This window comes from Trichechus manatus, unplaced genomic scaffold (genome assembly GCF_000243295.1).
Source record: "Trichechus manatus latirostris isolate Lorelei unplaced genomic scaffold, TriManLat1.0 scaffold00064, whole genome shotgun sequence".
Classification (NCBI taxonomy): domain Eukaryota; kingdom Metazoa; phylum Chordata; class Mammalia; order Sirenia; family Trichechidae; genus Trichechus; species Trichechus manatus.
In genome coordinates, this window is record NW_004444000.1 from 12,999,131 (window position 1) to 13,013,837 (window position 14,707).

Consider the following 14,707-nt stretch of genomic DNA (forward strand, 5'->3'; position numbering starts at 1 on the left):
CTCTAAACGAGAAGTAGCGGACTGGGGTAGTTGGCAGTTCTCTAAACGAGAAGTAGTCGACTGGGGTAGTTGGCAGTACTCTAAATGAGTAGCGGACTGGGGTAGTTGGCAGTAGTCTAAATGAGTAGTAGTGGACTGGGGTAGTTGGCAGTACTCTAAATGAGAAGTAGTGGACTGGGGTAGTTGGCAGTACTCTAAATGAGAAGTAGTGGACTGGGGTAGTTGGCAGTACTCTAAATGAGTAGTAGTGGACTGGGGTAGCTGCAGTACTCTAAATGAGTAGTAGTGGACTGGGGTAGCTGCAGTAGATATGGAGAGAAATAGATGGATTAATTGGATGAGGGGAAGACATGCCAATAGATGCGTTTCAGTTTAACGGTAAGAAGATGGAGAAAAAATGATCTTGAGTGGCAGGGCACAGTGTAGGTGAGACCCCATGTGGAAACGCCCTAAGCTAGACTTCTCATCCTAGGCATCTGTTGAACATGTGAGCTGCCCAGGGAAAGGAGAGTTGAATGGGACCCTACAGGGGTCTAAGAGGATGACCCTTAGAGGTGGGCTGAGGAGTCAAGAGTTTCTCTCCGTCTCCTCCAGGGTTCCCTACCTGAGTGATTTCACTACCATTCATCCGCCCAGTTACCTAGAAGTTACCCGTGATGCTTCCTCTGCCTGCCTTCTCATCCCGTTAATCACGTCTTTTTTGTGTTTTTAATTGCACCTCCTAAATTTCTCAAACCCGTCTACTTTTCGCCGTATCTACTGCAACTACCCTGGTTTAACCTGCAGTGTGTCTATTGGAGTGGGCCTTTAAGAAACAAGTCATTGCCAGCCCTAGAGCCCTTTTATCATCCCTCTCTTTTAGTAAGAACTATCTGCAGAGAAAACTTTGTCTTTATTGTCTAAACCGGAGTAGGGATGTGAAAATCGGAGACCAGGTCAGATGGGAGCGTGCAGTACAACAATCTGTGAAGAAGTTTTATTTGATTCTGGACTTTAGCAGCATGTTATAAATGACTGCCTGCCTCACTGTGTTCAGTTAATATGGACCTTTTTCAGGTTGTAAGGGTATTGTGTAATAACTCACTATGAATAGCCAGAAAGAATTATGTTTAATGCAGTTTTTCAGTGGCCTAGTCCTCTACATTAACGACTTAATTAAGAAATCCTTGTGCAATTTAGGCACTTCAGGAGATTAAACAGATTTTTAATCAAATAAATCAAAATGTTTCAACCCTTCTCTTCTGTCCTCAATTCAGAAGGCAGTAATGCACTTCTGGCTGTGTAATCCAATGTGGCTGTCCACTGCTTGGCTAGTCTGTCGGGAAGGATTGATGTTAAATATGGTCTGTTCACTGGTCAGTCTCGGTCATTTGTAAAAGAGAGCAGAGAAGACACCGATGCAATTCACAGAAGAAAACTGAACTCAGAGATCCTGTCAGGAAAGAAAACTGAACTTGGAGATCCTGTCAGGAAAGAATGAGAAATTGCCTTTAAGGACCTAGAGGATTAGAACTGACCAGAAGTAGCAAAGCAAAAATCAGCTTGGAAAAATGTATGTAATCCATCTGGGGGAAAAGTACAAGCTGTATGGCTGATAGTCAAGAGGAGAAATCAAGCTACTGGGAACAGTGCTTTAGAAAACACAGATGTTACAAATGATCACCAAGTATTGTATAATGATACCCTTGAAAGCCTGTGTATTGTTGGATTTGGGGGTGCTCTTTCACCAACTTGAAACCGTCTACCACTGATGGTAGATATGCACAGAAGAAAATAGTGTGTGGAGATGAATATGAAAAAATTTAATTAGAATAGTGGTTCTTTCTGGCTTAGGGTTTGACCTGCCCAACACTTTGTATGAATTATATGAAAATAACTACTTGTCTAGTACACCTAAACTTTCTTCTAGCAAGTCAGCTTATTATGACTCAACCTCTCTTCCATTTCAGGCCATTTAAGTACTTCAGAATAATCCATAACGCCAAAAGGAGAAAACCCACAAGACCTAAGTTTCTGCTGTCTTTCCTTCTTTGCTGATGTGCCTAATTTCCTGAGAAAAATTCCAGAACACTGTATTTTTAGGAGCCCTGGTGGTGCAGTGGTTAAGTACTTGGCTGCTAACTGAAAGGTCAGCAGTTCAAACCCACCAGCAGCTCCATGGGAGAAAGATGTGGCAGTCTGCTTCCATAAAGATTACAGCGTTGGAAACCCTGTGGGGCAGTTCTACCCTGTCCTATAGGGTCACCATGAGTTGGAGTTGACTCAACGGCAATGGGTAATGGGTGTCTGTTTTTATAAAATCAAGCAACACCTTCCTTTTTGGGAAGTTATCTATCTTCCACATTTGTCTCTTCTAATTAGGAGACAGAGGGCAACTGTCAGGAACCCAGGTGGTTAGGGGTAGTGCTTTTGGTTTTTAATTTATAAGTCGTGTGTATGTCAGGTTACCATGTTCAGTGATGACTTAGTCCTTTATTGTCATCCAACACTTATTGTCACCTATAATATGACAGTCACTGATCTATTAATTCCTTAAAAGAAACTCCCACTGTAATGCTAGGGTCATTGCAGAATCAAAGAATGGAGAGTGAGAGAGAGTGCCATGTCCCGGAAGAATGTCATCAGGGTTCTGGTCCTAGTAAGGGCTAGGTCAGCAAAATGGCAGAGACACAGTGGTCAGGATTGCAGAGGTGAGCTTAGTATTAAAACAAATGCACCACCACCATGATGTGGCTATTTCAGAAGTCTCAAGAACATATCAATGACCTCATAAAAGTTAAACACTCATTTTCACCAAAAGACTTTATCAAAAGAGTGAAGAGATAACCTACAGACTTGGGAAAAAAAACTGGGAATGATATATAGAAAACTTCTACAACTTAACCACAAAAGGACAAATAAACCAATCAAAACCAGGGCAAAGGACATGAACAGACCCTTCTCCAAAGAGAATATTCAGATGGCCAACAGACACATGAAAAGATGCTCCATATCATTAGCCATCAGAGAAATGTAAATCAGAACCACAATGGGATATCATTTCTCTCCCATTGGAATGGTTAAGGTAAAAAAAGGAAAATAACAAGTTTTGGAGGGGATGTGGAGAAATTGGAACCCTCATCCATTGCTGGTGAGAATACAAAATGGTACAGATGTTGTGGGAAACAGTCTGGCGGTTCCTGAAAAAACTAGAGGTAGAGCTGCTGTATGACCCAGCAGTTCTACTTTTTGGAACATACCCTAGGGATCTAATAGAAGTGACACAAACAGACGTATGCACACCTGTGTTCACTGCAGCACTATTCACAATAGCGGAAAGATGGAAACAACCTAAGTGCCCATCAGTGCATGAAAGGATAAGTAAAAGGTGCTACATACATCCAATGGAATACTACTCAGCCATAAAGTAAAATCAGTTCCCTAAACATCTTGGAACATGGATGAACCTGGAGGACATTATGTTGAGTGAAATAAGTCAATCACCAAAAAAAAAATATATATTGTATGTTCTCACTTTTATGAAATGACATGAACAAGTAAATATGTAGAAACTAATGTTCATTAGTGGTTACCAGGGATGGTGAGGGGAGCAAGGTGGATTCATTCTCTAGATAGTAACAAACAAACCAAAACCCACTGCTGTCAAGTTGATTCTGACTCATAGCGACCTACTGGACAGAGTAAAACTGCCCCATAGAGTTTCCAAGGAGCGGCTGGTGGATTTGAACTGCTGACCTTTTGGGTAACACCTAGCTGTTAACCACTACACCACCAGGGCTCTAGATAGTAGACACTTGTTACTTTAGGTGACAGGAAACGTAACACTGAAGTATATGACAAGTGTTATACACAGCTTGAACAAGGTACATGATGTCCCTAAAATGTACACAAGAAAAAAGGACCTGCTGGTAATTGCTATGGTATATATAATTTTGAAATAACAGCAGAAACAACCACAAATATATGTGCATATGTATGTACTGTATTTTTACACAAATAATGCCTGTTCTACTTTCTTTTTTTGTGTGTGCCAACTGCACTTCCCTCCCACAATTGTGAGGTATTTTTGTAAGCACACTATACTAATTTTTACATGTTGCTGTAAAAATAGTTAGCATAGCCCACTTATGAAAATACTTCAAGGGGTGGGAAAAAAACCTAGAATGTGTGTTATTTGCGTAAAAATGCGGTATATATGTAGGCATATATGTGTATAGGCATGCATATATGTGTGTAGATATATGATGCATCTGTGTGACCATATGCACATATATCCATATATATAATAAACATACAGGGGGCACAGTTATAGATACTTCTTAGACATAACCAAACAGATCACAAGCTTAGATTTCTGAGTTTGAAGGATTGGGACCATAGTGTCATGGGAGAGCTCAGTCAACTGGCATAATAAGAGTTCATAAAGTTATGATTTCCATCCTAGTTTGGTGAGTAGTGTCTGGGGTCTTCAAAGCCTCCGAGAAACCAATGCAACTATTGGTCCCTACTGTGTCAGTCATCTAGTGCTGCTCTAACAGAAATACCACAAGTGGATGGCTTTAACAAAGAGAAATTTATTCTCTCACAGTCCAGTAGGCTACAAGTCCAAATTCAGGGCATCAGCTCCAGGGGAATGCTTCCTCTGTTGGCTCTGGAGGAAGGTCTATGTCATTAATATTCCTTTGGTCTGGGAGCTTCTCTGCGCAGGAACCTCAGGTCCAAAGGACACGCTCTGCTCCTGGCACTGCTTTCTTGGTGGTATGAGGTTCCCATGTGTCTCTGCTCGCTTCTCTCTTTTATATGTCAAAAGAGATTGCATTAAGACACTAAGCTTGTCAACCTCATCGGTATAACCTCATCACAGTGATAGAATTTATAACACATGAGAGGATCACATATAATCTCATCATAGTGGGAGAGTTTACAACACATAAGGAAATCACATCAGATAACACAATCATACAATACTAGGAATCATGACCCAGCCAAGCTGACAGATATTTTTGGGGGACACAACTCAATCCATGACACCTACTCATCTGGAGAAAAAGAGAAAGAAGGAACCCAAAGACTCAAAGAAGAAACTGCAGGTAGTCCTCATCTTACGACAAGGTTCAGTTCCAACATTTCTGTCATAAGTTGGTTCTGATGTAAGTCGAATACCTGATTTGGTTTCTAGTTTTTGTTATTATTGCCTTTTATTATCAGTATCTTCATAAATCCAATCTTTATTCGTCTTTAGGGATTAGAAACATTACATATAAACTTACAGATATATTTTAATACATGTATTATACATACATCCATAAAAAAACACGCAAATCATAAAAATATACTCTGATGATGAAGAGATGGATGACATTGGCATTTTGTCAGTTATGGAAGGTTCTTGATCATCTGGATTGTCACTGGGAATGGGGATGCCATTTCTAGTCAGAAAATTAGTGAGAGTTGTCTGTATGGCTCTTGTTTTTCTTCTTCCTGTATTTCACAGTAACATCTCACTGCTTCCGGAATCTGCCTGTCGACTTCAGCAAAGTGGTTAGTGTTTGAGTCCATGTCTTCAAGCAACTGAAGCCCCTGATTTCGTTCAGAAAAAGAAACCCAGCCAATCCTTTCACTGTGAAATTTTTTTGACAACTTCTCTCCTTCCCCTTCCTCATTCTTTCTTTCTTCTTCAGCATTTCTTTCCTCTTCAAAATCCATCACGTTCTGATCTGTCAGTTCCCCTTCTTCATGATCAGTGAGCTGTTTCACATTGGCGATATCAAGTTCTAAATTCCGTGTTTTTACCATATGGATGATATCCCACTGATCTCTTCCATCCTATTATCCTGATCAAATGGTGTTCGCATAACTTAGCAATTTTTTCCGTAGCCCCTGCATGCATTTTCCTGTAACGTCCTCCCAGGAAGATGCAATATTCCAGATACACTGATGGTCATAAGTACGGTTCATTGTAACTCAAATACATTGTAAGTCAGGGACTACCTGTTGTCTACAGGACGAATAGTCTGCATGAACTACAGCCTCATCTACCCTGAGACCAGAAAAACTAGATGGTTCCTGGCTACCACTATTGACCATTCTAATCAGGGCCACAATAGATGGACCCTGATAGAATGGGAGAAAAATGTAGAACAGAACTTCACATTACTAAAACAAACAAAAACAGACTTACTGGGCTGGTTGAGACTTCCCAAAACTATTGTTCTGAGGTACTCTTCAAACCTTGAACCAAAACTAACCCCAGAGGTCACCTTGTAGCTAAATCACAAATTAGCTAAAAAAATAATGAATATCACCTGTAAGTACTGTACTCTCTTTAAAAAATCACCTGTATGAGACCAAACTGTCAACAGTTACTTTAAAACAAAGATGAGAATGTAAGGGAGCAGGGAAACTAGATTAATGGAAACAAAACAACCGAATGGAAATAATGAGAATGTGTATGCATTGTGAAGAATGTAACCAATGTCACTGAACAACTTGTGTAGAAATTGTTGAATGGGAACCGAAACTACTGTGTACACCATCACCAAAAACACAATAAAATACTATTTAAAAAAAGAAAAAGAACATATCAATGAAAATAAGTATCACAGCCAAGAGCTTCATAGTTAGTCCTTGCCCTCCAGGGATAATCAGAAGGGAAACTTGGTGCACAATATATACAATCATCTAATCGGTGCAATTTTGCACATACTTATGCTTAACAAATATTAAACTATGTAACCAGAAATGGAATACTTCTCTAGAAAATATTTAAAAGGTGCTATATAGGTTTTTTTTTAAATTTTATTATGCTTTAGGTGAAAGTTTACAGCGTAAATTAGTTTTTCGTTCAAAAATGTATACACAAATTGTTTTGTAACATTGACTGCAGTACCCACAATGTGTCAGCACTCTCCCCCCAGTTTCCCGTTCTACCTTGGGTTCTTCATTCTCCTTTGCTCCAAACGTGATGGGACCAATCGATGTCTTTTAGATGCCTGCTTACAAGCTTTTAAGACCCCAGACGCTGCTACCAAAGTAACACGTAAACTATCTCCTTTATAAATAGTTATGCCATTTGACCTAGATGTGCCCTGAGACCATGGTCTCCAGCCCTCAGCCCCAGTAACTGGGTTCCTCAAGGTGTTTGGGTGTGTCTAGGAAGCTTCTTTGACTTTGCCTTGGTCAAGTTGTGCTGACTTCCCCTATATTGTGTGTTGTCTTTCCCTTCACCAAAGTTAACTTACTACTATCTAGTCAGTGATCTCCCCTCCCCATCTTTCCCCTCCCTCGTTACCATCAAAGATTTTTTTTTCTGTGTGTAAACCTTTTCTTGGGTTTTTATAATAGTGGTCTAATACAATATTTAGTCATTTATGATTGACTTATTTCATTCAGCATAATACCCTCCAGATTCATCCATGTTCTAAGAGTTTCGTGAATTCATCACTGTTCTTTATCATTGCATAGTATTCCATTGTGTGTATGTACCATAATTTGTTTATCCATTTGTCTGTTGATGGCCACTTAGGTTGTTTCCATCTCTTTGCTATTGTTAATAATGCTGCAGTGAACACAGGTGTACATATGCCTGTTCCTGTGGTGGCTCTTATTTCTCTAGGATATAATCCTAGGAGTGGGATTGCTGGATCATATGGAATTTCTATTTCTCGCTTTTTAAGGAGGCAGCATATCATTTTCCATAGTGGTTGTACCATTTTACATTCCCACCAGCAGTGCATAAGAGTTCCAGTCTCCCTGCAACCTCTCCAACGTTTTGTTATTTTCTGTTTGTTTGTTAGAGCCAGTAATGTGGGGGTGGTGCTGTGTAGTTTTACAGGAAAGTCCACAAATGTGTTTCGTCAAGTACCAAAGTACCTTGTTCTGCCCGCCACGACCCTACACGTCTGTCTCAATTGCTTGCTTCTTAGTCTGTGCTGCTCAGCTTGTGAGGTGAAGAGTATTTTATTTTTATGATACCATAATAGAGTCATTTTCAGTGTTATTTTCCTGTTATACAGGTTGGTCGAACAGCCCTCTCCTGTTTACTAAAGGTATTTCAGTAAACCAAAGGGTCCCAGATTGCCTGAGTTCCTGCAGAACAGTACAGATTTATATATGGCAAGAGGCACAGAGTTTCATTTACTCAGTGTTTTTAAACTTAGGTTGTTTCATGGAGAGACAGCTCAGTGAAAACTTTCAGTCCACCTTAAGCCAATAATAACTGCAATTGAAAGACTATTTGAGAAGCTTAAGATAATGGAATTACAAACCATTTGTATTGTATAAACTGTAAAATAGACATTGTAAGGGTATCTGATTAAATGTCATATGTTTGCAGATATCTGTTCTCTCTTTCACTGCCTGTAGATTCAAGTCTCATAATCAGACTTTTATCCGTCTCAAGAAATTTTAATTAAAGCATTATCATCGAAAGAATTGTTTTCACGTGCCATACTGAACAAATATTGTATTCTTTTTATATCAACCACGTTGAAGCTATTTTATATCAGCCGCTAAAGCCTGGTGGCGCAGTGGTTAAACACACGGCTGCTAACTAAAAGCTCGGCAGTTTGAACCCACTGAGGGAGAAACATGCGGTGGTCTGTTTTCATAAAGATTTACAGCCTAGGAAACCCGATAGGCAGTTCTACTAGGGTCGCTGAGTTGGAACTGACTTGACGGCAATGGGTTTGGTTTGGGATTTTAAAGCCACTTTTATGGTAGCACATGAAGACATCTGGGATTGAACTAAAAATAATTTGAAGTATTTATTATTTGTTTAATATTATTTATAGTATTTAATTATCTAAGTGGTTAATTAAGGAGCTCTGGTGCCTAGTGGTTAAGTGCTCACTGCTAACTGAAAGGTTGGCAGTTCAGACCCACCAGCTGCTCCGTGAGAGGAAGATGTGGCGGTCTGCTTCCCTAAAGAGTACAGCCTTAGAAAAGGTATGGGCAGTTCTTCTCTGTCCTGTAGGGTCGCTGTGAGTGGGAATGGACTTGGCAGTGAGTTTGGTTATGGGACGTGGTTAATTTATCAGTTAAGATGCAGTGTGCTAGAAAAATTTTAGATCAGTTTGGTTTGTCATGTTGAGATTTGGGTTGTAATCGTTTTAAAAATCTAACCCAAATTATGATTTTACTATCAGCACCACTCCATTGAGAATCACAGTTCAGAGTAGATGTAGACACTGGTATGATTTTCTGTTTCTCTTGTCTGAAAAGACACATGCTAAAGAATAAAACCAAAAAAAAAAAAAAAAAAAAAAACCAAACCTGTTGCCATCAAGTCGATTCCGACTCATAGCAACCCTGTAGGACAGAGTAGAACCACTACATAGGATTTTCAAGGAGCGGCTGGTGAATTCAAACTGCCGACCTTTTGGTTAGCAACCATAGCTGTCAACCACTGCGCCACCAGGGCTTCTGCTAAAGAATAGGTAATAGGAAATCATACGTTTCTCTTGCTAAATGTCTGTAATTTTTTTTAAAAACACATGTATGTAATATGCTTGTTTACTGCTGACACATAAATCTGGGTGACTCTGTCAGCACACTAATTCCCAGACCTTGTAGTTGGCCTTTGCTCTTCTTTCTGCACCAACTCCTTCAGCTCCATCCGATCTGATTTACCCTCGCTATCCTTCTGACAAAGGGAGTTCACAGTCAGGCTGTTAGGCTGCACTTAGACTTCATTTAAAATTTTTATCTTAGAACTTCACTTTAAATAAATTCAAGAAATGAGCAGAAAAAAAGCAAAGGAAAGGAAAGAAGCAGAGGATTTAAGGCATCACGTTGTCTGGTGCAACCTCCTTATTCTGTTATGTCGACCTGAAATTTCATCATGTTAGAGCTAAATAAACAAGTTATCGACTTATAACATTTTGTTTTTAGGGAACTCCCCTAGTTTTTCAAATTCTGGCAAGTGTATTTTTTTCTACAGCTTAATTTTACTTCTTTTGAATGAAAAATTTCCTTTCCAAACTGATGCTTTTTTGACTTTTAAATGTAGGTTTCTAGTACCTTTGTATTACTTCAGAATTCTTGCAGAGAAATGGAACATCAAGCCAGGTTTGTTTTACACCATCACCATCGGGAGATTGTGGTAATTACTTACTGTGCTGTGCTTCCCATTGTCCCATGGGCTTTATCTAACACTGAAGACAGCCATAGGTTGACCTCCAGGAGCGACACAGAGAATTCTTATCTTTATTTCCTAACCTCATCTAGTTCTAGCATACCACTGGTCTGTCCTGTGTAGTTCCTGTCTAACAAGACCAAATAAAAAACATGCAATGTCGTTTCCAAACTTTTCTTACTCCTTCTGGTAATGGTGGAATAGCTTAACTTGCCCACAGATAATAATTATAAAATCTGGTCAGCTTGGAAATATTGGAGAGTAACCAGAAGCAGGCAGAAACTGGATGAGAGCCCAGTTTCAAGAAACTTGAAAGGAAATGGGTGATATTTGTGAGTTTGTGGGTATTTGCCTGAGGGCATTTCTCTAATCTTGGGGAAGGTGTCAGAGGACTGAGTTCAGGACTGACAGAACAACCAGGAAATTAGGAGAAAAATCCAATTAAAAAAAAAATTTACTTGACATATGAAGAAACAGGAAAATGTGATGCTTACTCAAGGGGAAAAAAATCAATAGAAATGGACCCTGAGATGACCTAGATGTCACAATTAACAGACAGTGACTTTAAAGCAGCTGTTATAAATATGTTCAAGGACTTAAAGGAAGATATACACACAATGAATGAACACATGGGGAATTTCAGCTGAGGAATAGAAACTATAAATAAGACCAAATGGAAATTCTTGAGGTGAAAAGTACAATAACTGAAATGGAAATTTTACTGGATGAGATTACCAGCAGGTTGGAGACAACAAAAGAAGGAATCAATGAACTACAAGATAGATAGGTAGAAATTATCCAGTCTGAAGAACTGGAAGAAAAAAAAAAATGAAGAAAACACTTGCCTTAGTAAAGGAAGGAAGTTAAAGGGAAGAACTGAAATGAATGCTCAGTGATAATAAATTCTAGCAATTGATTCTGCAAAGAAAAAAAATGGAAAATAAAAAATAAAACCTGGATTTCTAATGTCTAATGCGTGTGGTATTTCCTGCAAGGGTAGGAGGGAGCATATTCTCTGATTTCAAAGTGTGTTTTTGTTGGCTCTCATAAGGTCAGTTATTTCATGTGACCACAAGTTTCTGAGCTTTCTGTCCTTTTCTTCCTCTTTCGTTCCAGTGGCTAATGGCCTTTTCCATCTGTGTGCTATATGTGAGAGCCAGTTAATTGTGAAATGGGGAACAACTTCTGACAGTGGACTAAGACAAAGGAAGTGTGTGGGATAGGTCATCATATATGGTTCCATACTTAAGTGGTTTGCCTTTTGATGCATTCTGTTGTGTTCCACATTAATTGTAATTTTTGAGTTCTTGATATTTCAAATCCTAGTGAATCATTTAGTTTTTAAGCATCAGTCTTTCTTAAGAGTCTGTAAATGCAAAATACCAAATGATATTTCAAGATAAGCTTATTTGAACATATTGATCCCTCTAGACACAATTCTGTTTCTTTGTGTTTACACTTTGTAGATGTTTCACCAAAACCAATAGCACTTTCAGCAACAGCCCCCTTCCTTTGGTCCCGGTGGGTGCACCTTATCCTCAGGACGGTTTGGAAATGAAGCCCCTCAGTCATGTGAAGATGCCTGTGTGTCTGGCTTCCACAGTCCCCAGTTGTGGCCAGTTATCCCAGGAGAGCATCAAGGACAACGTGGCACCAATACCTACCCAGCATGCTTGCTGCCAGGACAATATAAATGAGATCAACTCTGGTTGCACAGAAGATCCAGCAGAGTTCAACAGAGGTACAGGAGAGGCATTGTAAATCTTGAGTTTCTAGATAGTCTCCAGCTAACTAAAAACTGTAAGGTATAAGGGAAGATGCAGCTTTCAGAGTTTTCTCTCTGAGGTCAAATCACATATTTCTTAAAGACACTGGGTGGAGAGTATTGGGTACTTCAGGGAAGGATGGCTAGATAAAGGATTCTTTGAAATTCTGTTATTATGCACATCTCTCATCTCAGGTTATTAACCCCATTACATTTTGGAAAATAAATCCAACTAGAGTTTGATTCAGTTTGTACCTGAACAGAACACTTGCTGGAGGATTACGTTTTGTGATCATGGGCTCCTTTTCCATTTGAGTTGGTTTTGGAGCTGTACCTTTCTTTAAGGTGGTTATTTTGGAGATTTTAAAGGTTTTGTTTTGTTTTGTCTTTTGATTCTCAGATGAATTGTATAACTGTTAATGAGAGCCCAACTTTTAAACCTTTCAAACCTACTGTCTCCCTCAAATTGGAACAAAACTCAGCTGGGCTTTGCATTTTCTCATTATTCTTTCCTTATTGATCTAGGTAATGATTTTCGATTGCTTTGTAAAAATCAGCTTTATCATTTCATAAGCCTCTTAAACCTTTCTGTTTTTCAGGAGACAGCTGTGTCTGTTCAGAAACAGAGAACACAATTTTAAGTTGGAATCCTCTTATTTTACCACCTGTCTCAAAGGACTGTACTAAAAAGACAGCATGGTCTCCTCCTGGCATTCCTCTGGACAACCCTTCAGGGGTCCTTCAACAACCCCAGGAGACCTGAGGATGGGCAGACGTCTAGTCCTGCTCCCCCATGAAGCCAGTAACCGCACGAAACTGGCATGGGGATAAACTGTGTGAAGGACCTTAATTCAAATCAGAGAAAACCGTTATTTATTTTTTGTAGTAGAATGTCATATGAATGTATCGTAAAATGTTTGCCTTTTATATTATTTATGCCTTTAAAAATTCCTTCCCGTCCTCATTAGGAAGCAGCCGTGTTTTGCATAGTTTTCAGCCACGTAGAGAGCAGTGGATCATCCCATGTCTTCCAGGAACCTCAGTGACAGTAAGAACTATTTGGGCAACGGATTCAGCCTGTTGGCCTGTTCAGCCAAGAGGGGATTGCCTTGCCCAGTCAGGTTTTCAGACGGGAAGTTGTCTCTCAATACTGTGTTGTCAGACTCTCTGAGAACATTTTAAAATGATCCACGGTTGTAACCTAACGTTTGTAATAGCAGATCTGACTTATGCATTTTTATAACAGTGCCTTCCACAAACATGATAATGTGACCTGTTGACTTACCCTCTGTCTGCAGCTGGCCACAAATTAGGCTCAATTTTCTAGGCACTGATCAAAAATAGTGTTATGGACGTGGCTGAGTTTCAGGTCTAGTTGAACTATGGCAGTATGCGGAAAGGGAACCAAGGCCAGAGAGGAAAGTATGTCCAACTACTAGAAATTAGTTTATAGGATGGTCCCCATGGGGCTCCTTTCGACTCTAAGACTAGGAGCAAAATAAGATTTTAAAGTGGTCCTTGAGAAAGATAGCCGTTTTAAGAAGACAGGGGAGGATTCCAAGGATTCCATCCTGGTAGAAGCTCTCTAGCGTATTCCATCAGTATAGGATTGTGTTCATGATACCACATGAAAAGAGTCATTTTCTAGCTTCCCGTGCGGACAACAGCCTGAAAGATGTGACTGTCAGAAAAGACTTTGTTTGGAGGGAAAGGGGGATGGGTGTTTGAAGTTTGTAGACAGGCATCTAAAGCTTCAGTCAGCAGAGGTCACAAATCATAGCCACTGCTGCCTCTGAGTGACAAGGACACTTCCAGCCGCCTTTGGAAGGCTTTTTTCCTCCACATTTAGAAAACCACTCTAAGTGTGTTTAATGGCTAGGTCAAGCTTTCGTGATCACTGCCCCTTTTGGGCTGTGCGTCCGTTTGGGAAAGAAAGAAAACGTTCTTTACGTAGTCGAGCAGTCACAGCGTAAGTGGAAAAAAAAGGTTAGTTTCCCAGAAGTTGCCGTGGGATAGAATAGAATACTATGTTAATCGGTCCTCTGTATAAGCACATCAGTATTCCCTTACATATGCCTATATATTTTATAACTAGAACTGTTAGTGAAAATGTGCTGTTTAAGCTGGGTCACTGTGTAAGAGTTACTTCCAGTAGTAGAATGGACTGAATATGGTTTCATAGAAGGATGTCAGGGATGCTGTGGAAGCACATTCTGCCTTCCGGATGTCTGTGCCTGTAGTCTGCTGGCTTCATTCTTCACATTGCTTCGATGCAGTTAGCTTTGGAGGAGGATAGCTGCACACCTTATTCCTGTGACGAGCGAAGGACGAAGTCCTAGGACACAGAATGGGAAACCAGACCCAGTGTTGGCCGGTCCAGTCCCAGCAGTGCTGCCCCGGAGGGAGTTTAGAGGACTGGGGAGTGAATGCTGGCACTCAGTCATTTGGATGCAGGCAGCAGGGGTATTAGCAGGAGCCTTAGGTCATAAACTGCTTTCAAAGATTGAGTCTGAATATGGGATTTGTCCACAAGGCAGAGAAAGCGACTTCTTTACCTTTAGGGCAACCTCATTGCGGACTGCTTTATTTATATTGTTAGTAACGCTGTTTTAAGTGTTATCCTTTTATTGTATTTTATTTATAAAAATGCCTCTATATATTGATATATATATATATATATATATACACATATATGTGTGTATATATATAGATATTTGCCTTGTGGTTAGGAAGTATGAGCTCTCCCCAGCCAATGAGCTGTTCTAAACTTTGACGTCCTGCACGGTCCCCAAAAATAGTCCCACCTA

The 14,707-nt window shown here is 39.9% G+C and overlaps 1 protein-coding gene across 1 annotated transcript in view; it reads left to right on the top strand.

Moving 5' to 3' along the window:
- CDON (cell adhesion associated, oncogene regulated) overlaps window positions 1–14,368 on the top strand; it is a 76,575-nt gene extending 62,207 nt beyond the window's left edge. Inside the window, exons 18-19 of the mRNA XM_004379344.2 lie at window positions 11,602–11,876; window positions 12,500–14,368. Coding sequence (XP_004379401.1) covers window positions 11,602–11,876; window positions 12,500–12,663 — 439 coding nt within the window. The 3' untranslated portion in view covers window positions 12,664–14,368. The remainder of the gene's footprint in view (window positions 1–11,601; window positions 11,877–12,499) is intronic.
- Window positions 14,369–14,707: the final 339 nt, after the last annotated feature.